Source organism: Puntigrus tetrazona, chromosome 12, assembly GCF_018831695.1.
Source record: "Puntigrus tetrazona isolate hp1 chromosome 12, ASM1883169v1, whole genome shotgun sequence".
Taxonomy (NCBI): Eukaryota; Metazoa; Chordata; class Actinopteri; order Cypriniformes; family Cyprinidae; genus Puntigrus; species Puntigrus tetrazona.
This window is the reverse complement of record NC_056710.1, coordinates 15,972,647-15,992,277: the sequence shown is the minus strand read 5'-3', so window position 1 is coordinate 15,992,277 and position 19,631 is coordinate 15,972,647. Positions and strand designations below refer to the sequence as shown.

The 19,631-nt window shown below is 36.4% G+C and overlaps 1 protein-coding gene across 2 annotated transcripts; it reads left to right on the top strand.

Annotated features, from left to right (window-relative positions):
* The first annotated feature begins 2,463 nt into the window (after positions 1-2,463).
* Positions 2,464-13,792, top strand: st6galnac (ST6 (alpha-N-acetyl-neuraminyl-2,3-beta-galactosyl-1,3)-N-acetylgalactosaminide alpha-2,6-sialyltransferase). Of its 2 annotated transcripts, none has more exons than XM_043253469.1 (10): positions 2,464-2,593; positions 4,717-5,091; positions 8,430-8,676; positions 9,495-9,660; positions 9,838-10,012; positions 10,239-10,377; positions 10,702-10,709; positions 11,007-11,090; positions 11,608-11,707; positions 12,623-13,792. In XM_043253469.1, the coding sequence occupies exons 2-10, from the start codon at positions 4,940-4,942 to the stop codon at positions 12,791-12,793; spliced, it is 1,242 nt and encodes a 413-aa protein (XP_043109404.1). In that variant the 5' UTR covers positions 2,464-2,593; positions 4,717-4,939; the 3' UTR covers positions 12,794-13,792. The 2 variants fall into 2 exon arrangements, with proteins under 2 accessions (XP_043109404.1, XP_043109402.1); XM_043253467.1 differs by having other exon boundaries at positions 10,702-10,805.
* The last annotated feature ends 5,839 nt before the right edge of the window (positions 13,793-19,631 follow it).

The window sequence follows — 19,631 nt, the reverse complement described above, 5'->3', positions numbered from 1 at the left end:
ATAATTTAATATTTAAGTCTGAATTATTAATTGATTTTTAGTCTGAATAAAAATTATATAAAAAAATCCCAATCCAAGAATTTCAAACAACTGCAAAGATCATTTAAAAATGATGGGAATTATTTGAAAGGTTAAAACCCAGAACATCTTGGAATGGGCCAGCATTTATCAGCCTATCTTTTCCAGTTTGATTTTAGGTGTAGTCCATTGTTTGGAAATGACTTTTACTTTACAGTGAATGTTGTTCTAGCCTTAACACCAAGATGTTGATCCTGGAACCTCCTTCTTGGTAAAATGACTGTGAGTTGGGAAGATGCAGCATGACTGGTACTGATTCTATGGTTTAAAGCACAGATAAAAGCACACTCCAATCTCTCTCGTTCCCTTTCCACATTGTATACCAACAGTCTGCCCAAGAGAGTAACAGAAACACAGGCAAATGCAGTTCAGCAGGAGTTGGGCTGGCAGAGTGGGGGAGGTGCTTAAACTCTCACAAGACTCTCCATTGTTTCTTGTTACAAAGTCTCTACATTTTTCTTCCTTCAGTTCTTTATTGCAAAACGTTTGCTTTTATTAGGAGATTTTTCTAAAACCTTTGAACAAGTGAACAATAATAGCACAGCCCAGAGAAGCTTGAATCTGTTATCTTGGCATAGTTTGACTCAGATGTTTATTCTGATTGGGTAACTTTAGGTTTTGTAAGTCAACTTCCTTGTAAAAAATTCTCTTTACCTAAAAAGTTGGATTAGAAGTTAGTTTACTTGCCTAACAGAATTTCTTATCCAAAGTGAGCTATCCGTGACCAACTTCCCATTGTGAAACTGTTTATGTGTACCATTTTTTTTGATGGATTTTGTATATCAGATTCTTCCTGATGTGTGAGCTGTTTGGTGAACGCAGCGACATCGAAAAGGTCAGAATGAATGTGCCTCATTCCTGTTCTCTAATGAGAGGATCAGGTGTCTCATTTCAGGGCAGAGAGAGCTCAAACTGTCCTCACTAGCAGAATACAGCAGGTTCAAGCGTAAATACTGATTTCTCTGAGGCATAACTTCATGAGTCACCTGTTGACGTCACATTTTAATGTGTGCGTGTGTATCCAAGGTTGGTTGGATGCATTCTATCAGAACCTCAGTGTGAGGTTCACGATGTTAGAACATTCTGAGAATGTTTCGCAAGCATTTGATGAAGGTTAGAAGTCCCTTTTGGCAGCAGATGCGGGTCTTTGGCTGTCTTTCACCTTCGGATGGCAGCGTGGTTGGCATGGCCAGAGTTTCTCATTCCCACTCGTGCCAATGAACCGTTCTTTTGTGAGCGTAGTGTTTAATAGCCAAGCGCCGGTCGCCATTTTACTGGCCTTTTGTAACTGTGGTCTGAAAAAACACTACTTTTATTACTTAATTAAAGTCTGAGATCACTTCTTCTTTCCCTCTTCATAGTTTTAATAAGGTTTTTGTTTTTTTGCATGTTTGCGTGTTTAAGTAATTTAATTGTACCCTTTAACGTGTAGCTCTTAATTTGATTATTTTACCCACATCCTGTATTTTGATTTTAATATCTGTGTTTTCGAAAAATGAAGAAAACAATCTCTTCAGTATGGAAATAAATCTTGAAAATGAGTTTGTTGACGACTTTTTTTTTTCTCTTACTCCCTCTTGCAATACTCAACCATTATAAATCACTCCCATTCTCCGAAGTCCACTTTCTGACAGTCCCAACTTCCCAGACAACATTCCGATCTGGTCCATTCTGTTTGCCTTATTATTCCCTGTATTTAGTCCATCTATTCTATTCAAGTTGTTCTACAATCACTGATGGAATGAACTTCTAAGTTTCATCTCAACTGCAATCCACTGCTATCTTGTTTTGGAGCACTTATCTAACTAGAAAACCTCATTGAATTCCCCTAAATCCTTTTTCTATTGTTTTTTTTTTTCCACTTTCACCGACGATTAGTCTTCTGTAACGTACATGCGGTTTAATCAAGCGTCTGTTAAATGTCTGTAAGTCACATCCATCCGTAGTAAAGTCCTCCCTTCTGACCCACATTTCTGACCCCTTACTCGTTCACACCACATTTCCAATTTTGCACTGCATTTGGTTTTTGCAGCTGACCACAAGTTCTGTGAAGCCCTGACCTAGACCAGGAAGAGGAGGGGTAGCTGTGTGTAAAAAGTGTGAAGATAACTCCTCGGTGTGTAAATATGGCCGCTGTGATAATGCGAACCCAAAATGTCTTCAACGTGTCGCTGCACGTCATTTTGGGTATTCTGTGTGCGCGTGCATCCTTACGTCTGTTGTTTGGTGCCTGAATTCTTCAAACGTCAGCTGACTTGTTGATTTGTTCATCACTGTTGTTATCACCCAGCCCCGAGTTGTAAGTAACCATCTCTCTGTTCTGCTCGTATTTTATGCCTTCCTTTTGGGGAAGGGGGAAGGGGAGTTGACCAATTGCTAGCAGCTGTTACTTCTTTCACAATAGGACTGCCTCTCGAGCCCAGTGTGTGCGAGTGTGATTGAGAGTTATGTTGTTAAACCAGGCACACTGCCGCTCGACTTTACCCCTCTTCGCTTGACAGGACTTTCCCTTCAGGTACGAGACTCTTTCGACTTGTTTTACAGTTGTTTTCTGTGTCTGTTCACGTGCTCTGCCAGCCCTCTTTGGATTAAAGGGCTGCTGCGAGTTTGGGGACAGTTACTTTTGTTTGATGAAGATGGTTCTATTTGGGGTTTATGCTGCCCTTTTTCATTTCAGTGGTTCGTTTTGGGAGAGTTGTTTGTTCTGGAGTGAAGTTCTGTGCGTTCTCGTAAAAGAGATGGAGATCGGTTTATGGTTTGCATTTCAGACATCACATGAGATTGTAAGGAGAGGAAAAGTTACTGGAACATTTCCACGTACTGAAAGCAGTTTGCACAAATAGCATTCTTCTCATTCCAGAAATGACAGCAAAATAATAGCAAGAAATGTGAAGACGAAAAACTCACAAGAAGTCTTTGTGCCTCTGAATTTAGCTCTATTCGACAGTATTTGAGACAGAGTAGTTGACAATTACATGTAATTACAGTATTACAGCATTTTTTTTCTGTTCCTGGAATTTATTACTGCTAACTGCATGTAAATTTTCAGGGTATTTTAATAAATTATGAATGTTGAATAGAATACCTAAGGCTATTTTTGAAAGATTAGAAACTAGCATTTCCAGTTCTGGTTAAACGACTTTCAAATAGTCGTTATTGGCACTTTATTTATTTTTTTATTAACAAGCCTTCAGACCTGAATTAGTTTTTCCACTAAGCGATATGTCATAAATTAACCTTTTGATATTAGATTTTTTTTCAAATGCTGAAATAAGATTCGTGCTCAACATTTTTTTTTTTCAAATTATTTTCTCTATAATGGACTGTGGTCACTTATAAAGTTTAGAGACAAATAAAGTTGTATTGATACTATTAATAATAAACATTGGTGTTCACCATAAAACATAAACATTAGAATTTATTTCTCTGTATTTTAGCTTTGAAATGTGCAAAAATTCACTATCTGGCACTCAGGTATGTCATGAGGTTCCTGTTGATGTTCATTGTGTTGGACATAGATTTTAACTAAAAAAAACTTTAAAAGGTTGCCTAAAATAACTTTTAATGTCACTTGACAGTGTTAAGTAGATGAGGCTACCGTGAACATAAATTAGCATATAAAAGGTCCTGTCTAGTCGGTTAGCCATGCTTTTCTTTTGTGATGTCTGAAGTTTGATCAAATCAGAAGTTAGGGGTCATGTATTTATTGTGATTGGTTGATCAGGGACCAATCAGTGATCAGGCATTAATCGTATTACAAAAATAAACCCAAAAAACCCAAAAAACTGAGATTCATTTCAGTGGTTGCAGGGGTTAATGTGATTCTGCATTAGTGAGGGACTGGCTGTGAACTCTGAGGAAAATGGGCATCAGATGTTTTAACACCTTTCCTTTTGGTAAATGCTAAATTTGCCTACTTTTTGCTTATTTACCTCCGTTCGGACTCCAAAAAGTGATCTTGTTTTTCAGTACAACCATCTAAACATTTTTAAATCAAGATTTACATTTACATTTACATTTACATTTACAAATCAAGATACATACCTTCTAAAAAAAAAGTTAAAGTTAAGAAAACGAGACTTGATATGCATTTTGTTTCTTAAATCCAAAAAAAAGGTTACATAAGAAAGTTTAGATAGTTACCAGTACTGGTAACTAAGACAAAAAAATTCCTCTTTTTTTTTTTTTTTAAGCAGTGAAATGGTCAGAAGTTTTTTGTTGCCAGACGCATCAGCAGAATATGTAGTCATAGGGAAATATTTCCTTAGGGAGTAATGTTGGTTTCCTAGAACCACTACTCGGGGGAGAGTTACTAACAAGCAGTATTACCACAGTATCTCAAGCTTTATACGACTCTGAAAGCAGCCACATTTTCCGTCTGCCTGATAATTTCATGCTCGCTCTTTCTGCCTTTCACTCGTTCCCCCCTGTTTCTTCCTTTGTCAAATCCTGCAGTCTTTTTGACACTATTAATTAGCATCTGAAACGGTCTTTGAGCAAAGGTGCGCTTTGAAACCGGGATCACATCTTCCTGGTTTTCCGGGCTCTTTAATTAAAACAGGATTACTGTGTAGAGTCTGCCATGTGGAGTTTCACTCTGTTGTTTTTTTTTTCTTTTTTTTCTTCCTCTTCTCACAGAAGTCCTGGTGGTGCAGGGAGACTCCCACGTGTGGAAGCCGGAGCTCAAAACCGACTAATTAACTGGCAACGACCTTCCCAACTCTTTCCCTTGAGGAGCACTTTTAAACCCCAGTTTCATCAAAACACTGCTTCAACCCTTCCTCAGGAGAACGCTCATGTGCTTACAAAGTGACCAGACGTTCTTGGGAACGCAGATTTGCAACACAAGGAAAGTGGCACGATGACAGGCCGGCTGCCCTCGAGGTTTCTGCTGTGGTTCATTGTGTTGTCTGGCCTTGCGTTATTGACGTTATTTGTGGTCTGCGTGACTAACCAGATTCAGGGGCCATGGCAAGTGATGAGCCTCCAAAGCTTCCCAAATAAACATTTCAGGTAAAGTGACAACTTTTATGTAGACATCATAGATTCCTGACTGGCCCAGATGCCAATAAAAGATTTTTAACATTCATGAGATTGCTGTTAAAAAAGTTTTTTTTTTTACATTCAATATGCTTCAAATCTGAATTTACTAAAATATTTAAATTTTTTTACAGTGTTTATATATATATATAACCCTAACCCTAACAACTATTATAACTAATAACAACTAACTAATAACAACTATTATTTTTTCCAAATGTAATATATTCCAGTGATGGCAAAAGAGTGTGTGTACAGTGTAAAAAAAAAAAAAAGAGAAAAAAAATACATTTTAACAATAATATTTCATAAAATGACTGTTCTTACTAATACTTCTTTTTACATTATGTTATTTAAAACAGAAGGTAATGTGCTTATACAATTATTAATATATTCATTGCATTAGCACTTTTTAAAGGATGTTAATGTATATTTATATATATATATATATATATATATTTTTTTTTTTTTTTACTGACTGACAGCCCTATTTTATTGCAAAAGTTAGAACAACAAAAGTTGGGGAGAAAGCTGGATTAAGGTGTTTTTCAATTTGTCAGTTAGTCAGTTATTTAGTTAGATAATAGGCATGCTGTCTCCTGAGATTCGTGATGATAGTGCCTCTGATAATAATTTCGGTTTCATGTTTGGTGTCGCTGTGGAGATGAATGTCAAAGCTATGAGAGTCATTACATGTTTTGTTGTCAATTTATTTGCACAGCACTTTCCACAATAGCCTACATATTGTTCCAAAACATTTTTACAAACAATAGAGGCTTATGAATGTCCCAAAGAGCAGCTAAAATTGGTAGCGGAAGGAATAAACTTCACTATGTAGTTAGACTGGAAACCATTTGAGATATCACTTTTTCCTCAGTTTTCGGCTTTGTTCTCTAGTAAGGGACAGAAATGAACAACGTGAGATATATATATATATATATATATATATATATATATATATATATATATATATATATATATATATATATATATATATATATATATATATATATATATATATGTCTGCTCCTTTATTTCAGTTGGGCGTGGAATTGTTCGGCTTTGGCTTTAATTCCGGTGAAGTGTATTCTCTAGAGAAATGCACAATCATTGCTCTGAAAGTAGGGTCTGTTATGTGAAATGTAGCCCAGAAGCTTTTAAAAGGGCAAAGCTCTAATTTAAACAAGCATGGTTAGAAAAAAAGCCCTGGACAGTCAGGAAATGGCACAAACTAGCTGTCATTAAAACTTGGCATTCTGTTATTGAGGCATTTCAAAATTACCCTTTAAAAACCTGTTGTACCAGGAACTTTAAACAGTAATTATGTTTAATGTCTGAGAATAATGAATCGATAAAGAGCTGTAGTTCACACACCCAAAAAAAGCGTAATGTTCTCGTCCTCAGGCCATGTGTTTTTGCATTACTATTTGATCCTCTGCAATGAATGGGTACCGTCAGAATGAAAGTCCAAACAGCTGATTAAAACATCAAGTAATCCGCACCACGCCAGTCCATCATTTAGCATATTGTTTAGCAAATTAATTATTAACAAATGCTAGAGGTTTTTTTTGTTTGTTTTTTTTAATTATCAATATTACAACATGCTAAATAAAATACTATCTAATAACTTGCCCAAAGTTTAAATATGTTTACAAGATTAAAAATCAGCTGAATAAATAGGCTAATTATGAAACGTAGCCTACAAGATTTATTAGCACGAGTAGGAAAATAAGGACGGACGACGTACACCTTGATGTAAAATAATAATAAAAAATACAGTTTAAAGCTAAAACCGTGTAAATAAATAAATAAATGTTTTTTAACGTCCATTATCACTTAGGTTGATGGCAGAAGTATACTAAAATATTTTTAACAGGTACTTTTGCTTTTCGTTTTGAAACTCTTTTGCTATAGAGTTTGGTAGTCTTATTCTACGCCCCTGACAAATACTGCTATTAGTTCGAGTTAGTTATTACAGTCACTAATGTTAGCAAATGATACCTTTATTTGAAGTGTTACTGTTTTGCTATCAACAGTTGTTTTAAATAAGAAAATGTAACACCCAGTAGTCACACATACATTTCTGCTTCTCTCTTCAGCTGCACTTTTGAATGTAATAAAAGGTATGCGGCTTCTATGCAAGTAAAACGCTGACTTGTCTGGATCAGGAGAGATATATGCAAAGATCAAGCGCCATCTATAAGTGAAAACAGTCCAAAAATAGATTTATATTTTAGGAAAATGGTTTAAACATCTCAAAAACATCAAGGATTTTCTTATAGATATGGTTTTATTTTTGGATTCTGACGGCACCCATTCACAGCAGAGGATCCATTGGTGAGCAAGTGATGTAATGCTAAATTTCTTCAAATTTGTTCAGATTAAGAAACAGCCCCGAGAGTGAGCAATTTTAATATTTTTGGGTGAACTATTTCTTGCATGCCAATAATCAGTTTCCTTGTGCTTTTATTTGATTGATACCTCATACAAGAATTTAGATAAAACAGAGTTAGTGAGTCTTATCTTTTAACAATGATTACCTTGGATAGAGGGGGACCTCTATAGCCTACGCGAGAATAGCTACGTATTGAATTTCTCATGGTGTTGGTTGAGAATGTGTAAAAAGATGTCCGGGATCCCACATCATTCTCAAAGCCTGCAAGAGCAGCACCGTTTACCCTACAGGCGGGAGACCAAAGAAGAGAATGATTCTGATATTAATCAATAAACACATGATTACCTTTTGTTTTTAGAGAGAGAGAAGAGCACAGATAATTCAAATCATACAAAAAATAAATAAATAAATCAGTCAAAGAGTTTCAGACGACAGTATCAGATGCGCGTAAGACATGCAAAAACTTTATGAGACTTTGAGGAGCACCAACCTAATAAATACTAATACCCCCTCACCTAAAGACATAGTTGAGTTCGTCGATCTCTTTGCCTCTTTGCCTTAACTGGTGCAAGTGCCTCATTGAACACAATAAAAAGCAGATGACGCATAAGACAAAAGGAAATAAAAACTTATGCGTCTTACGCATCATCTGCTTTTTATTGTGTTGAACAATGAGGCACTTGCACCAGTTATGAAGTCAGCAGACAGATGTCATGTCCGTTTTGATAAAGATGTGTTTGCTGAAGTATCAGATATCAAGTCTGCTGTTTTCTACGGCAAACAGTGAAATATTGATTTATGATTTTAGTGGTTTCCTTGTTCTTAATGGCCCATTTAATTAAGCTGGCGTTCTGTGGGTTCATCCTTGCTGTTAGGAAGCGAAAAACATTGCTTATTTTTATTTTCTTGCCTGCAGGATTTTTTATGACAAGAATGACAGCAGTTCTATGGAATATCAACCGTCCGCTGAGAATGAACTGGACACTGCCGAAGAGCTTGAGCAGAATTCTTTGCAGAATGTTCAGGACTCATCAGACTCAAGAAATTATGCAAATTCTGGTCAACCGAATTCAATCACAAATTCTTCAAAACCAGTGGCGAAACCCACTGAGCTGGACTTCTTTGGTGACCGGTATGCAACAGATGACATTCCTCCACAGACAGTGAGTGTGTTCTTTGGGCCTAGTGTTGTTGTGTTAGTGTCATGAGTAAGTGTAGTTTTCAGAAGCCACCTGCTTAAAGTCAGTTTCCCAGTAGTGTTTGTACAAATGCAGTGGTCATTCAAATGTAATGGTCATTCAAATTGAGCAAAAAGCCAGCGGATGTCTGGAGAAAAAAAGCAAAGCAGTGTGTAGTAAGCTAAAGGTAGTCACAACAGAACAGCAGCATTTCATTTGGGTGTTCATAAAAATATTAAATTAAATTAAAACAACCAAACATCACAACTGTGACTGTAATATGAAAAATGCATAGCCTTTTATTCAAAAGGTTTAGTTTTTATGTTTGGAAAGAAATGATTTTTATTCAGCAAGAATGCATTAATTTGATCAAAAGTGACAGTAAAGACGTGTACAAAAGAATAAATGTTCATAGTAGAATCCTGAAATAAAATGTATTAGGCTTTCGCAAAACGTGAACCATTTTTAACAGTGATAATCATAAGAAATGTTTCTTAAGCACCAAATCAGCATACTTGAATTATTTCTGAAAGACAATGTGGCAATGAAGACAGGAATAATCCCTGAATATTCCATCTCAAGAATAAAATGCATTTTAAAGTGTGTTACAATAGTAAACAGTTCTTTTAAATTGCAACATTATTTTACAATAATACTGTTTTGTATTGCAGTGCGTGTAAAAAGACATTTAAAATCTCAATTTTTAATATATAACTGTCAGCCATTGTTGTTTAACTGTGAAAACAGTGTTTTCAGCTGCCCCGGAATATACTAACTTCTCTCATTATTTGTTTTTATTGCAGAATTGTCCCAACAATATTAGAAAGCGCGTGCCTCAGACTCCATTTTCTAAAATGTTTCTGCACAATATTCCAGTGCTCCAGTGGGCAAAGCATTTTAGTCTAGAAGAGTACGAGCGGTTGAGCCATTACCACGGAGCACACGGCTGGGGAAGTGTCACTGCCGAAGGTGTGTCGTTTTTCTCTATATGCTCTTCCAAAACTTCAATTGAGCCCGTTTAGAGTGTTTTTATTGTCCGAGGTTTCAGAGCTCTATAGCCATGAGTGTGCTTAATAAACTTACTTGTGTTACTTGCATTATTTAATCCCTGTAGGGATAGTCTAACACAAACCTTGTTGTCCACAGTGTTGAACAGCTCACTGTCAATATTAAATACAACTGCAAACCGGTTGATGTTTGATGACTGGGAGAACAGAGCAGACAGATCAGAGTGCATTCGCTGTGCTGTGGTGGGAAACGGTGGAATACTGAATGGTTCAAGGAAAGGCAAAGAGATCGACGAACACAACTATGTCTTTAGGTGAGGGGGTATTAGTATTTATTAGGTTGGTGCTCCCCAAAGTCTCTTAAAGTTTTTGCATGTCTTACGCGCATCTGATACTGTCGTCTGAAACTCTTTGACTATTTATTTATTTTTTGTATGATTTGAGTTATCTGTGCTCTTCTCTCTCTCTAAAAACAAAAGGTAATCATGTGTTTATTGATTAATATCAGAATCATTCTCTTCTTTGGTCTCCCGTCTGTAGGGTAAACGGTGCGGCTCTTGCAGGCTTTGAGAATGATGTGGGATCCCGGACGTCTTTTTACACATTCTCAACCAACACCATGAGAAATTCAATACGTAGCTATTCTCGCGTAGGCTATAGAGGTCCCCCTCTATCCAAGGTAATCATTGTTAAAAGATAAGACTCACTAACTCTGTTTTATCTAAATTTTTGTATTATATTAGACGTTATCGAGTCCTTTGACTACGATATATTAAGCTTTTCAATTGGCTATGCTCAAAATTCTGAGAAATTAGAGTAGCTTGTTAATCAAGCAGATGAATATCTCACTACAGTTTATGCATTTTATTACAATGCAATCAAGGTATGCCTGTAAATGAACCCGTGGCATTGATAGTGCCTTCTGTTTAGGAAAGTGTGTTGATATTGAGTTGGGAGGTGTTTGCTAACTCTCTCATATTTCTGTTTATCTCTGTCTGTGTAGGAAACCAGGTACATATTCCTGCCAGACCACGACCGTGACTATATTCTCATGCAGGCGGCTTCCACACACATGCCAATCAAAAAGGGACCTGAGCGTAGCAAAAAGTAAATATAATAAAAAAACATTATGTAAACCGACACATCCAAAGTTCCTTTCACATATCCTTGATCACTACTATCAGATAAAGTACAACTCTCACAACATTTAACTCTCGCTACTCTTTTTTTTTTTTTTTGGATAAAAGATACTTTTATAATATAGCCCGTTATAAGACTCGATTTAATTCAAATGCGTATCTCTTTCAGTCCCCCTACGTATTTCGGTGAAGATGTGACGGTAGAAAAATTCAAAATTTACCACCCAGACTTTATCCGCTACCTCAGAAACAGGTAAGCTTTGCAAACAAACACTAAGGGATAATATACACCCGGATAGTAAATATAACAAAATGAATCCCAGACGGAGAGATCAACTTCACATTATCCCTCTTCTTAAAGGACTGCTTCCAAAATACACACCTTTTCAAATTCTAAAAGAAATCTCAGCATTTATTTGTTCAAAAATACTGTAAAACTGAATTTAAAATGTAATTTATTTCTGCGATGGCAAAGCTGAATTTTCATTGTCACACAGTCATTCTACTATGCTGATTTTCTGCTCAAAAAACAATCGTATCATTATCAATATTGGAAAGAGTGTTTTTGTGGAAACCGTGATCTTCAGGACTCTTTGGTGAATAGAGAGTTCAAGAGAACAGTTGAAATTTTGTGAGAAGAAAGTAATATGAGACTGACCATTATAAACAAATATTTCACCGCAGATCATGCAGAATGGGTTCGACGATTTAAATGGATCTTTTTTCTATTTTGTTGGTCTGCGTTTAACACTTTCTGTTTTCCCCTCAAGGTTCCTGCATTCAAACCTCCTGAAAACAGGCGCGAGAAGGATTTACAGGCCGTCGACAGGAGCAGTGATGCTCCTAGCTGCTATTCACACATGTGACCAGGTTTGTTTGTTTTCTTTTTTAAATAGAGATTTTAAGGAAATCAGGTTCAATTCCTTAATGCTTTAAAATGAGTACCAACACCTATGTCCTTTTCTTTCAATATTTGCTAACGACGTAATGACAGTGTTGTACAGATCATTCGACCTGTTTTTCGGCAAACATTTATGATAACTTTACAAGTTGGTCAAAAGGTGTAAACAGTTATTTAACATATGCTAGACGTGTGGTCTAAACAGACGGGACAGGTGACATCTTCACAGGATTTAGTGCTGTTATAAATATATATATATAATATCATCGGGGATAATATATATATATAAAATGTCCCTATATATATATATATGTATATGTATGTATGTATGTATATATATATATATATATATATATATATATATATATATATATATATATATATATATATATATATATATATATATGTATGTATATATATATATATATGTATGTATGTATGTGTGTGTCACTTCTGTTTTTGTTCTTTCTCAAAAAAAATTGTGATTGCAGGGCAGATCTATTAACGGAGTCTTATTCCATTCTTAATGCTATGAAAAAATATTATGTAAGAATACATTTTGACATATGCAAAACACAACCAGCTCCACATAACCGGCTTTTCTCTGCAATAAACTTGCTTGGTAGCTCACCCGGTACGAGTCTGATGAAACACGAGTCATGATAAAAGCTCACAGTCTTGTAGAAGCAAGCTAAAATTACATGGCTGCTTCGGCAACAGACACAAAAACAAACATAAAAAACAATGGCAATGCTATAATTCACTGTACATTTAAAACCTATTATTTGTATATACATATATATTTCAAATGATTGCATATTAACCTTTTAACCTTTTTTGTCTGCCGAAAGAAAAGTGACGATGTTTGTTTGTTTCATTAACAGGTGGACGCTTACGGGTTCATGACCCCTGACTACACTTCGTATTCAGACCACTACTACGACAAACAGCGACTTCCGGTGCATTTCTATGCCAATCATGACATGCGAATGGAAATGAGGTTGTGGCAAGAGCTGCATACTGCCGGACTGATCAATCTCTTCATGAGGAAATAAGCGCAAAAGGATGGACGCTACACATTGTAGGGGGTGTTTCTCACTGTCAGACCAGAAATCAGAACTGAAACCTCTGGTAGGAGTGTGCAGGACAAACCTGTTCTTCTCCCCTTGGTATAAGACATACTTGCCCTGAAGGAAAAGCTCATAATTGTTGTTCAGCAAAAAAGACTATGCGCTGAAACAACATAATCAATCCATGATATTTTCTACCTTTTGAGTCAATTCATGAGAGACGAATGACTGACTAATGTGTTATGAGGAGGGGCCTTGTGAAACGTGGATTGTGTTCAGGAATAACTGAATAACTCGTGTGTTCTTGGTTGCTGTTTGTTCACACACATTGAGTCATTTTACGCAGGTTGAATCATGGTCTTGCTTTGGGCCATGTCCAGGTATGCTGGTATTCTGTAATACGTGCCTTAAGACTTCCCAACGATGGACCGTCAAGGTGTGTGAGAAACAGCGAGAGTTTATAGTTTCATAAAATCACTCTATGGGAAAAATAATCAACCAAAGAGAATAATTTAAATTATTTTATTTTGAATTCTTAATCCTCTATTTTTAACATGGTGCGTGAGAGTAAATGGTCCTAGATGGTCCATTCAAAACGCACCTGTTGCCATGTTGTATCATGTGGAAATCAAGAAGGGTTTTCTGTTTTTAAGAGTCTTTTTATGCCTTAGGCTGTTTCGTTTACAGCTTAACTTTACTTAGAAGTTCTAAAGTGCAATATTTGACGGTTCATTGAATCAAAATGTGAATTTCTTCGGTGATTTATTTGTTCCTGCTTTGGGCTGTTTGATCACTTGATGCTTTCTCTTGATTGTATTTAACAAATTGTTTACCAAATAATTTAACTGCTTCAGCACGCTCCTGGAGTTCAAAAATCATTCCACTTTTATAAAACCGAGACTAACAAATAAACGCAAAGATGGTCCCACAGCAAGGGTGTATTCTAAGCTCGTAATAAATACTTTGAAATTGGGTTGTTAATTATAAATGACATGCCTCCATTTTGTTTCAGAATACTGTGGATATGGCGTTAGTTATAGCGTGAAAATCAATTCTGTATAGTTTTGTTTAAAACTTAAAAGTAACCCTAAAAGTGTTTAGAGTGAATTTTAAAAGATGTTTGCATAGTGTAATGCCAGGTATTGCTTTACTGTTCATCGACTCCATTATACTAATGTTTCTGTGTGCCTAAGGGGTGTGTTGACGAAATTTGCTCTTTGGAGCTAAATATTTGCATCCGTTTATAGCATTATACTTTCAGTTAATGGGCTTAATTATACTATCACTTCCGCAACAAATATTGAATCACGTCTAAAATAAATCGTTTTAGAACGCAATGCATAATATAATGCCTAAACCACCTGTAAGGAAAATCAACACTTCATCTACATTTTATTACATTTAAGGAAAACAAAAATATGCATGGACTGTAAAAAAAAAAAAAAAAAAAAGAAGCTAGGTGTGCTTTCACAGTGATGCCATAGAACCATTTTAATTCACCAAATAACTGAATCAGCGAACACTATACCTTTTCGTGCAAAGTATAATTCGATGGGTGTTAAAGGTTCTTAATGGAACCATAAATAAACATCACGGTTCTGGGTAAATAGGCCTGCTGTGTGTCAAAATGACATACAATTGCTATTTAAATAGGCCTGCCGACGTTTGAGAACAAGAAACATGTTTTAATATCCATAAAAGAGGAAAATTATTTTGAACAAAGAGACCAACAATATTTTAGTGTGTTACTTAAAACCTAGTTCTGCATCCCAGTGTGCAAACTATCCATCCTAAATTCTATTCGATGTTAGTAATTTTCAGTACTATTTAGGGCAGATAGGGTGGATAGTCTGCACACTCTGATTATGTTGCAGTTCCTCTCCTCTTCTGCCATCTAGTGTTGAATATTCGCAGCTGCAGCGTTATTCCTCTTACAAATAATGCACACGTCGCTTTAGCCCGCTATCTGTGTAATTAATGGTTAAATTATAAGCCCTGAACACCGAGGCACTGATTGTGGCAACTGTTTGTTTACCTCAGAGTTCGAGACGTACATGTCTAGCGGTTTCTGCTGACTACATAATGGCCTGCGTGTCTTCACCTGACAGGGACGCCTGGGGCATAGAGCACGGACGAAATATATCCGAGAAAGATATTGTTAAGGCAGAGATGAGAACAAACTGGCTGACGAAGTAAAGGTAGCCTGTGAATGCTTACGAAATTACAGTCTTGTGATGAATTTCACACCGTTAAATGACAGAGTGTGGGTGAGGTGTTTCTCTGCTGCTTTCTTTATCTATCTGCACTCACTGTCGTCTTTATTCAGAGATTCAAAGTTCTTTTTAATAGACTTACAGAGGTTTTAAACTCTCATGAACTTTAGAAACTCACTGTGGTTTTCTGGTGAGAGAGGAAATGTCCCCATTTCATAGCTTGAAGACACTTTATGTCGGTGAAAACTTTTCTCAAGATGTTTTTGCAAGCCTTACATAGCAACATTTTAATTTGAGGCTGCGGCTACAAGGACATGCAAACAAAATCAAATAAAAATCTTTAGATTTTTATCATCAATTCATAAAGGCAACTGTGCATTTCAGAGCACTGCCCCCAAAATTAATTTCGATTCAGAAACTGGAAGTATATTCAAGACTGCAATTTTAAACATGTATGCGAAAATGTCCATATTATCAGGCACCGACTAGTATGCTTATAATGCAGTGAATTTTTACCTTGTTGCATCATCTTGAATTTGATCAATGTCTTTTTCGCTCAGATTCACCATCATGCCTAGAGCAACTTTATGTGCAGTCCAAAGCCATCTGCTGTTATGTCATCTTACGTTTCAGTAGGTTGCTATGAAAATAGACATAGAGCAACATTTTAGCTCCAGTACCCCTCACTGCATGCTTGTGTAAGCATAAAGTCTTTAATAATAACGACTGATGCGGAGATCTTATCGTGTATAAATGAGTGTTTGCAGGATGGGTGCAGGATGTTTTAATAATTGCAATTAACTCTCACCATTTGAATAATGAGGGAAATGATGTCTTGAGTCTAGGGGTCTCCTGAGAGGCAGCATCCTACTTGCCCAAAGACATGACTTGCATAATTATTTTTTTTGAATGAAGCCAAAATGTGACCTTAAAAGACCTGCTTGGAGACTTGACAGAAACAGCACTGTCGTTCTTGTTTTTTTTTTTAACCAGTACCTGTAAATTTTTGCAATTACAGACTGCTCTTTAATATCTGCTATCATTTATGTCCTGTCAGTATCTTAAAGGAATAGCTCACCAAAAAAAATGAACATTTACCTAACTTAGGCTAGCTGAAATGTAGATAAGTTTGATTCTTCATCATAACAGATTTGAAAAATTTTTGAATAACATCACTTGCTTACAAATAGATCCAATGGTGAATGGGTGCCGTCATCTAGTCTAAATCAGTAGAGAAATATGCACAGATCAAGTACAGTTTACAAAAGCAACAGATTAAAGTCAAAGTTTTTTTTACCATCACAAATCTTTTCACTTTACGAGAAGCTGTTTGGGCTCTCAAGCGATGTAAGGCTAATTTCTCCAAATCTATCCTGGTGAAAAAACTAACTCATTTGCTTCTTGGATGGCCTGAGGAAGAGAACATTTTAAGCAAATTTTCATTTTTGGGGTGAACTATTCTTTTACTCGCATGCCACCAGCACTTCTCTATTTTTGGCCTGAGATGAATACAGCAGCAGCTGTTATTTGTATTGGAAATGTGCCTAAAATAAGCAATAAAGTATTTCGCTGGCTATTTATAGTCAGTTACAAAGCATGAGGATTCTCATTCTTTGTCATATTGGTGGTGTTATGCAATGTGAGTTACATAATAAAGCTATAAGTAGCAACATGCATATATATCAGATGATTCGTATGTCTTACGCGCAATCTTTCTCTTCTCTTTGTTCTTTTTTTTCCCCCTCTCTCTCACATTCAGAAGATGAATTCCCCTGGTCTCTTAGTAGTATTGACATGGCAGAACGCAAGAGTCTGCGCAAATACAAATCGAGCTGATATAGTGGCTGCGTTTTGCTCTCACCATTTCGCCCTCGGCTCTAGACTTCAGAAGTGACAGCTCTGATAGCCGTTCACACGCATACACCTTGATGTGCGTTAGGTTGTGTATAATCACTTTACTGTGTGTCCAGCTTTTGGTTGGCTGTTGCAGTCGGTTAAGGAAGAAGCATGTAATCGAGTTAGATGGCTGTTTGCCACACAAGCCAAGTGGATCAGAACAGAAGAGGGAAGATGACAAATGGGGGGGAAAGGCTAAAGAACACTCGGGGGGCTTTCTGGTTTAAATTAAGCATCCTAAGACACGGCAATTTATTATGTAAGCTGCTCCGACTCACGACACAAAGATGCATCGTGAAAGAAATGAAATTTCTCCTTTTAGAAATGTATTTATGCCTCATAATGAAAAACACTGCATTTGTCATAGCTGTCACAATATGCAATTTAATCACAAGTGATGGCGTACCATCAAAACCATTGCATGTGTGTGTTTAAGTGCGTATACTGATGTTCTCTCTCTGTGATCTGCTGAAGCTCTCCGATCAAACTCAGCTTCGCTCGGACGGCCATGAGCAGGCCAGAGATTCTCAGAGACATTCAACCCTCTCGAGCGACTCATAATTTATATCGGAGAGCTCCAGCAGAGCAAAAGCTTTGTAGTCACTGCACCTATTGAGAGCCTTTTTCTGTTAAAATATCTCCACGTCTTTGCTTCCGTGCATAGAAAATATCATTGCATGGTGATGCAATATAGCATGGCGTCTGTAATTAGCCATTCTTGTCCCTCTTTGCTTTAAAATGTGCGGTAATCAAGCACGATGGACTTGATTGTGAGTGATAGTTATTACAGGATTGGCAATCGGTGCAACTTTTTAGAACAATCAAGTTGCACTTTCTAAACTGGAGACGAGAGACGCGACGCGACTAAAGACAATAGAAGCCATTATAATCAGTGATGCTGTCTACATTATATACCGCGACGAGACACAGCAGATGCACTTTTTTTTAAAGACTTCTCTTTAACAGCCTCCTGAAATTTGAGACGTGTTTTCAATAAATATCGGGATTTTAGCCTGCATCTGCACATTTGGGACTGTGAGTATTGAATCTTTTCTGTATAAGTGTGCGATAATTTTTCGAGATCTTTGAGAAAGGTTTTGGATTGGTAAGATTTGTTAATGATTTTGAACCCAGTCTATTGTGCTCACAGAGGTTGCATTTATTTCATTATACATATTGTTGGCCTACGGGGGAGGGGAGGGGGGATGCTAGGATGCATTTGATCGTTTAATGCATCCTTGATGAATGAAAGGTAATAATAATATTCTTCCTGACCCTCAACTTTTAAAACTGAAGTGCATATCAGAGTATAATAGTGTTACCATTTGATGCCATTACTGTACCGTGGTAAGGCCAAAGTGTTTTTGTAACTGTGTTAGTGATTAAATATTTTTTACATTTATAATACACATTTTGCTCTTATAGGTAAAATGGGTTGACGATATGGTTTAATGTTAATTTTACGTTAATCGGTTGTGTTCAACATGTCGCTTGCATTATTATGTCACTGTTATGCATTTAATTCTCAGATTGTACTACAGTAATTAGCTTTGTAAGACTATAAACGGTATGCACAATTCATAAGAACATAAAAAAAATAAGAATGGTAGTCTGCATAATCGAGTATCATGGCACAGTGATGGTATCCACAGGAAATACCATGGTATGTATATACTGTCAGGCCTGTGTTTCCTGTTTTTCCTCTCTCATGTTTCCTCATGCCCATATTTGGAGTTGAAACGAATCGTCTACACCGGCTGTGAATATGTGTTCCTGGCTATCTTGTCAAATAAAGAGTTTGAATGTGAATCTCCCACATCTCAGTGCTCCTTTGTCCCCTCGTTCACGCACTGTAGCAGCCTAACCGTGACAAATACATTTCTTACAGCTCATTTTGCTAGTATTTTTCAAGGGTGACAATGAAGGACACTTTATATATATATACATATATATATATATATATATATATATATATATATATATATATATATATATATATATATATATATATATATATATATATATATATATATATATATATATGCTCTTGTGGGTGTTATTGGTATGTGTTGTGCTAATGAAAGTTTTGTGTTAAGGTCAAGCCCTTCAGCTCATGTGAATGGTTCAGAAGGGGCTAATGTTGTGTTTAATTGTTTGAGCTCAAGTCTAATTATTTGATGTTAACGTTTTTCTGGGATTATGGCTCCCTGGTGGAGACTTAACTTCTGAAGGCGTTTGTTGTTGGTTTAGGCTATTTAGTCCGCTCTGGAGTTTTAAGACCATACTGGACTCTCAGATCAATTATAAAACATCTGCTTATTTCCCCTTGTGTGATATTATTTACATCTGATTGTGATGGGGGGGTCATGTAGCTAAAATGTTCGTGATTCAGCGTGGTCTAATGCTTTGGTATGTTTTATGGGATACCTGATAAATCTCTTGTGGATGAACTATATGTGCACACTCTTGGTCTCTTCCACTTATACACTGTTAATATCTCAGTCAATGAGACTAGCCAGTAACTAATGTGATTTTGGAGGGAAGTCTCCTGTCTGAGCACCCTTTAAGAGGTTGTGTTTCAGCTCCGATGCACTCATAGCCAGAATGATTATTTAGATAACAAGTGAATGCACATACTATCTTTTTGTGCACCAACGGTTGTATTAGTCTCTCATGAGCTTAAAAACTTTTTATCTAAATTACCAGAAAATTGA

Coding starts and splice junctions, on each gene's coding strand:
- st6galnac (XM_043253467.1), top strand. CDS start 4,940: ATGACAGGCCGGCTGCCCTCGAGGTTTCTGCTGTGGTTCATTGTGTTG. Junction 10,378..10,701: donor GAGGTCCCCCTCTATCCAAG/GTAATCATTGTT, acceptor CTGTCTGTGTAG/GAAACCAGGTACATATTCCT. Junction 11,708..12,622: donor CTATTCACACATGTGACCAG/GTTTGTTTGTTT, acceptor TTTCATTAACAG/GTGGACGCTTACGGGTTCAT.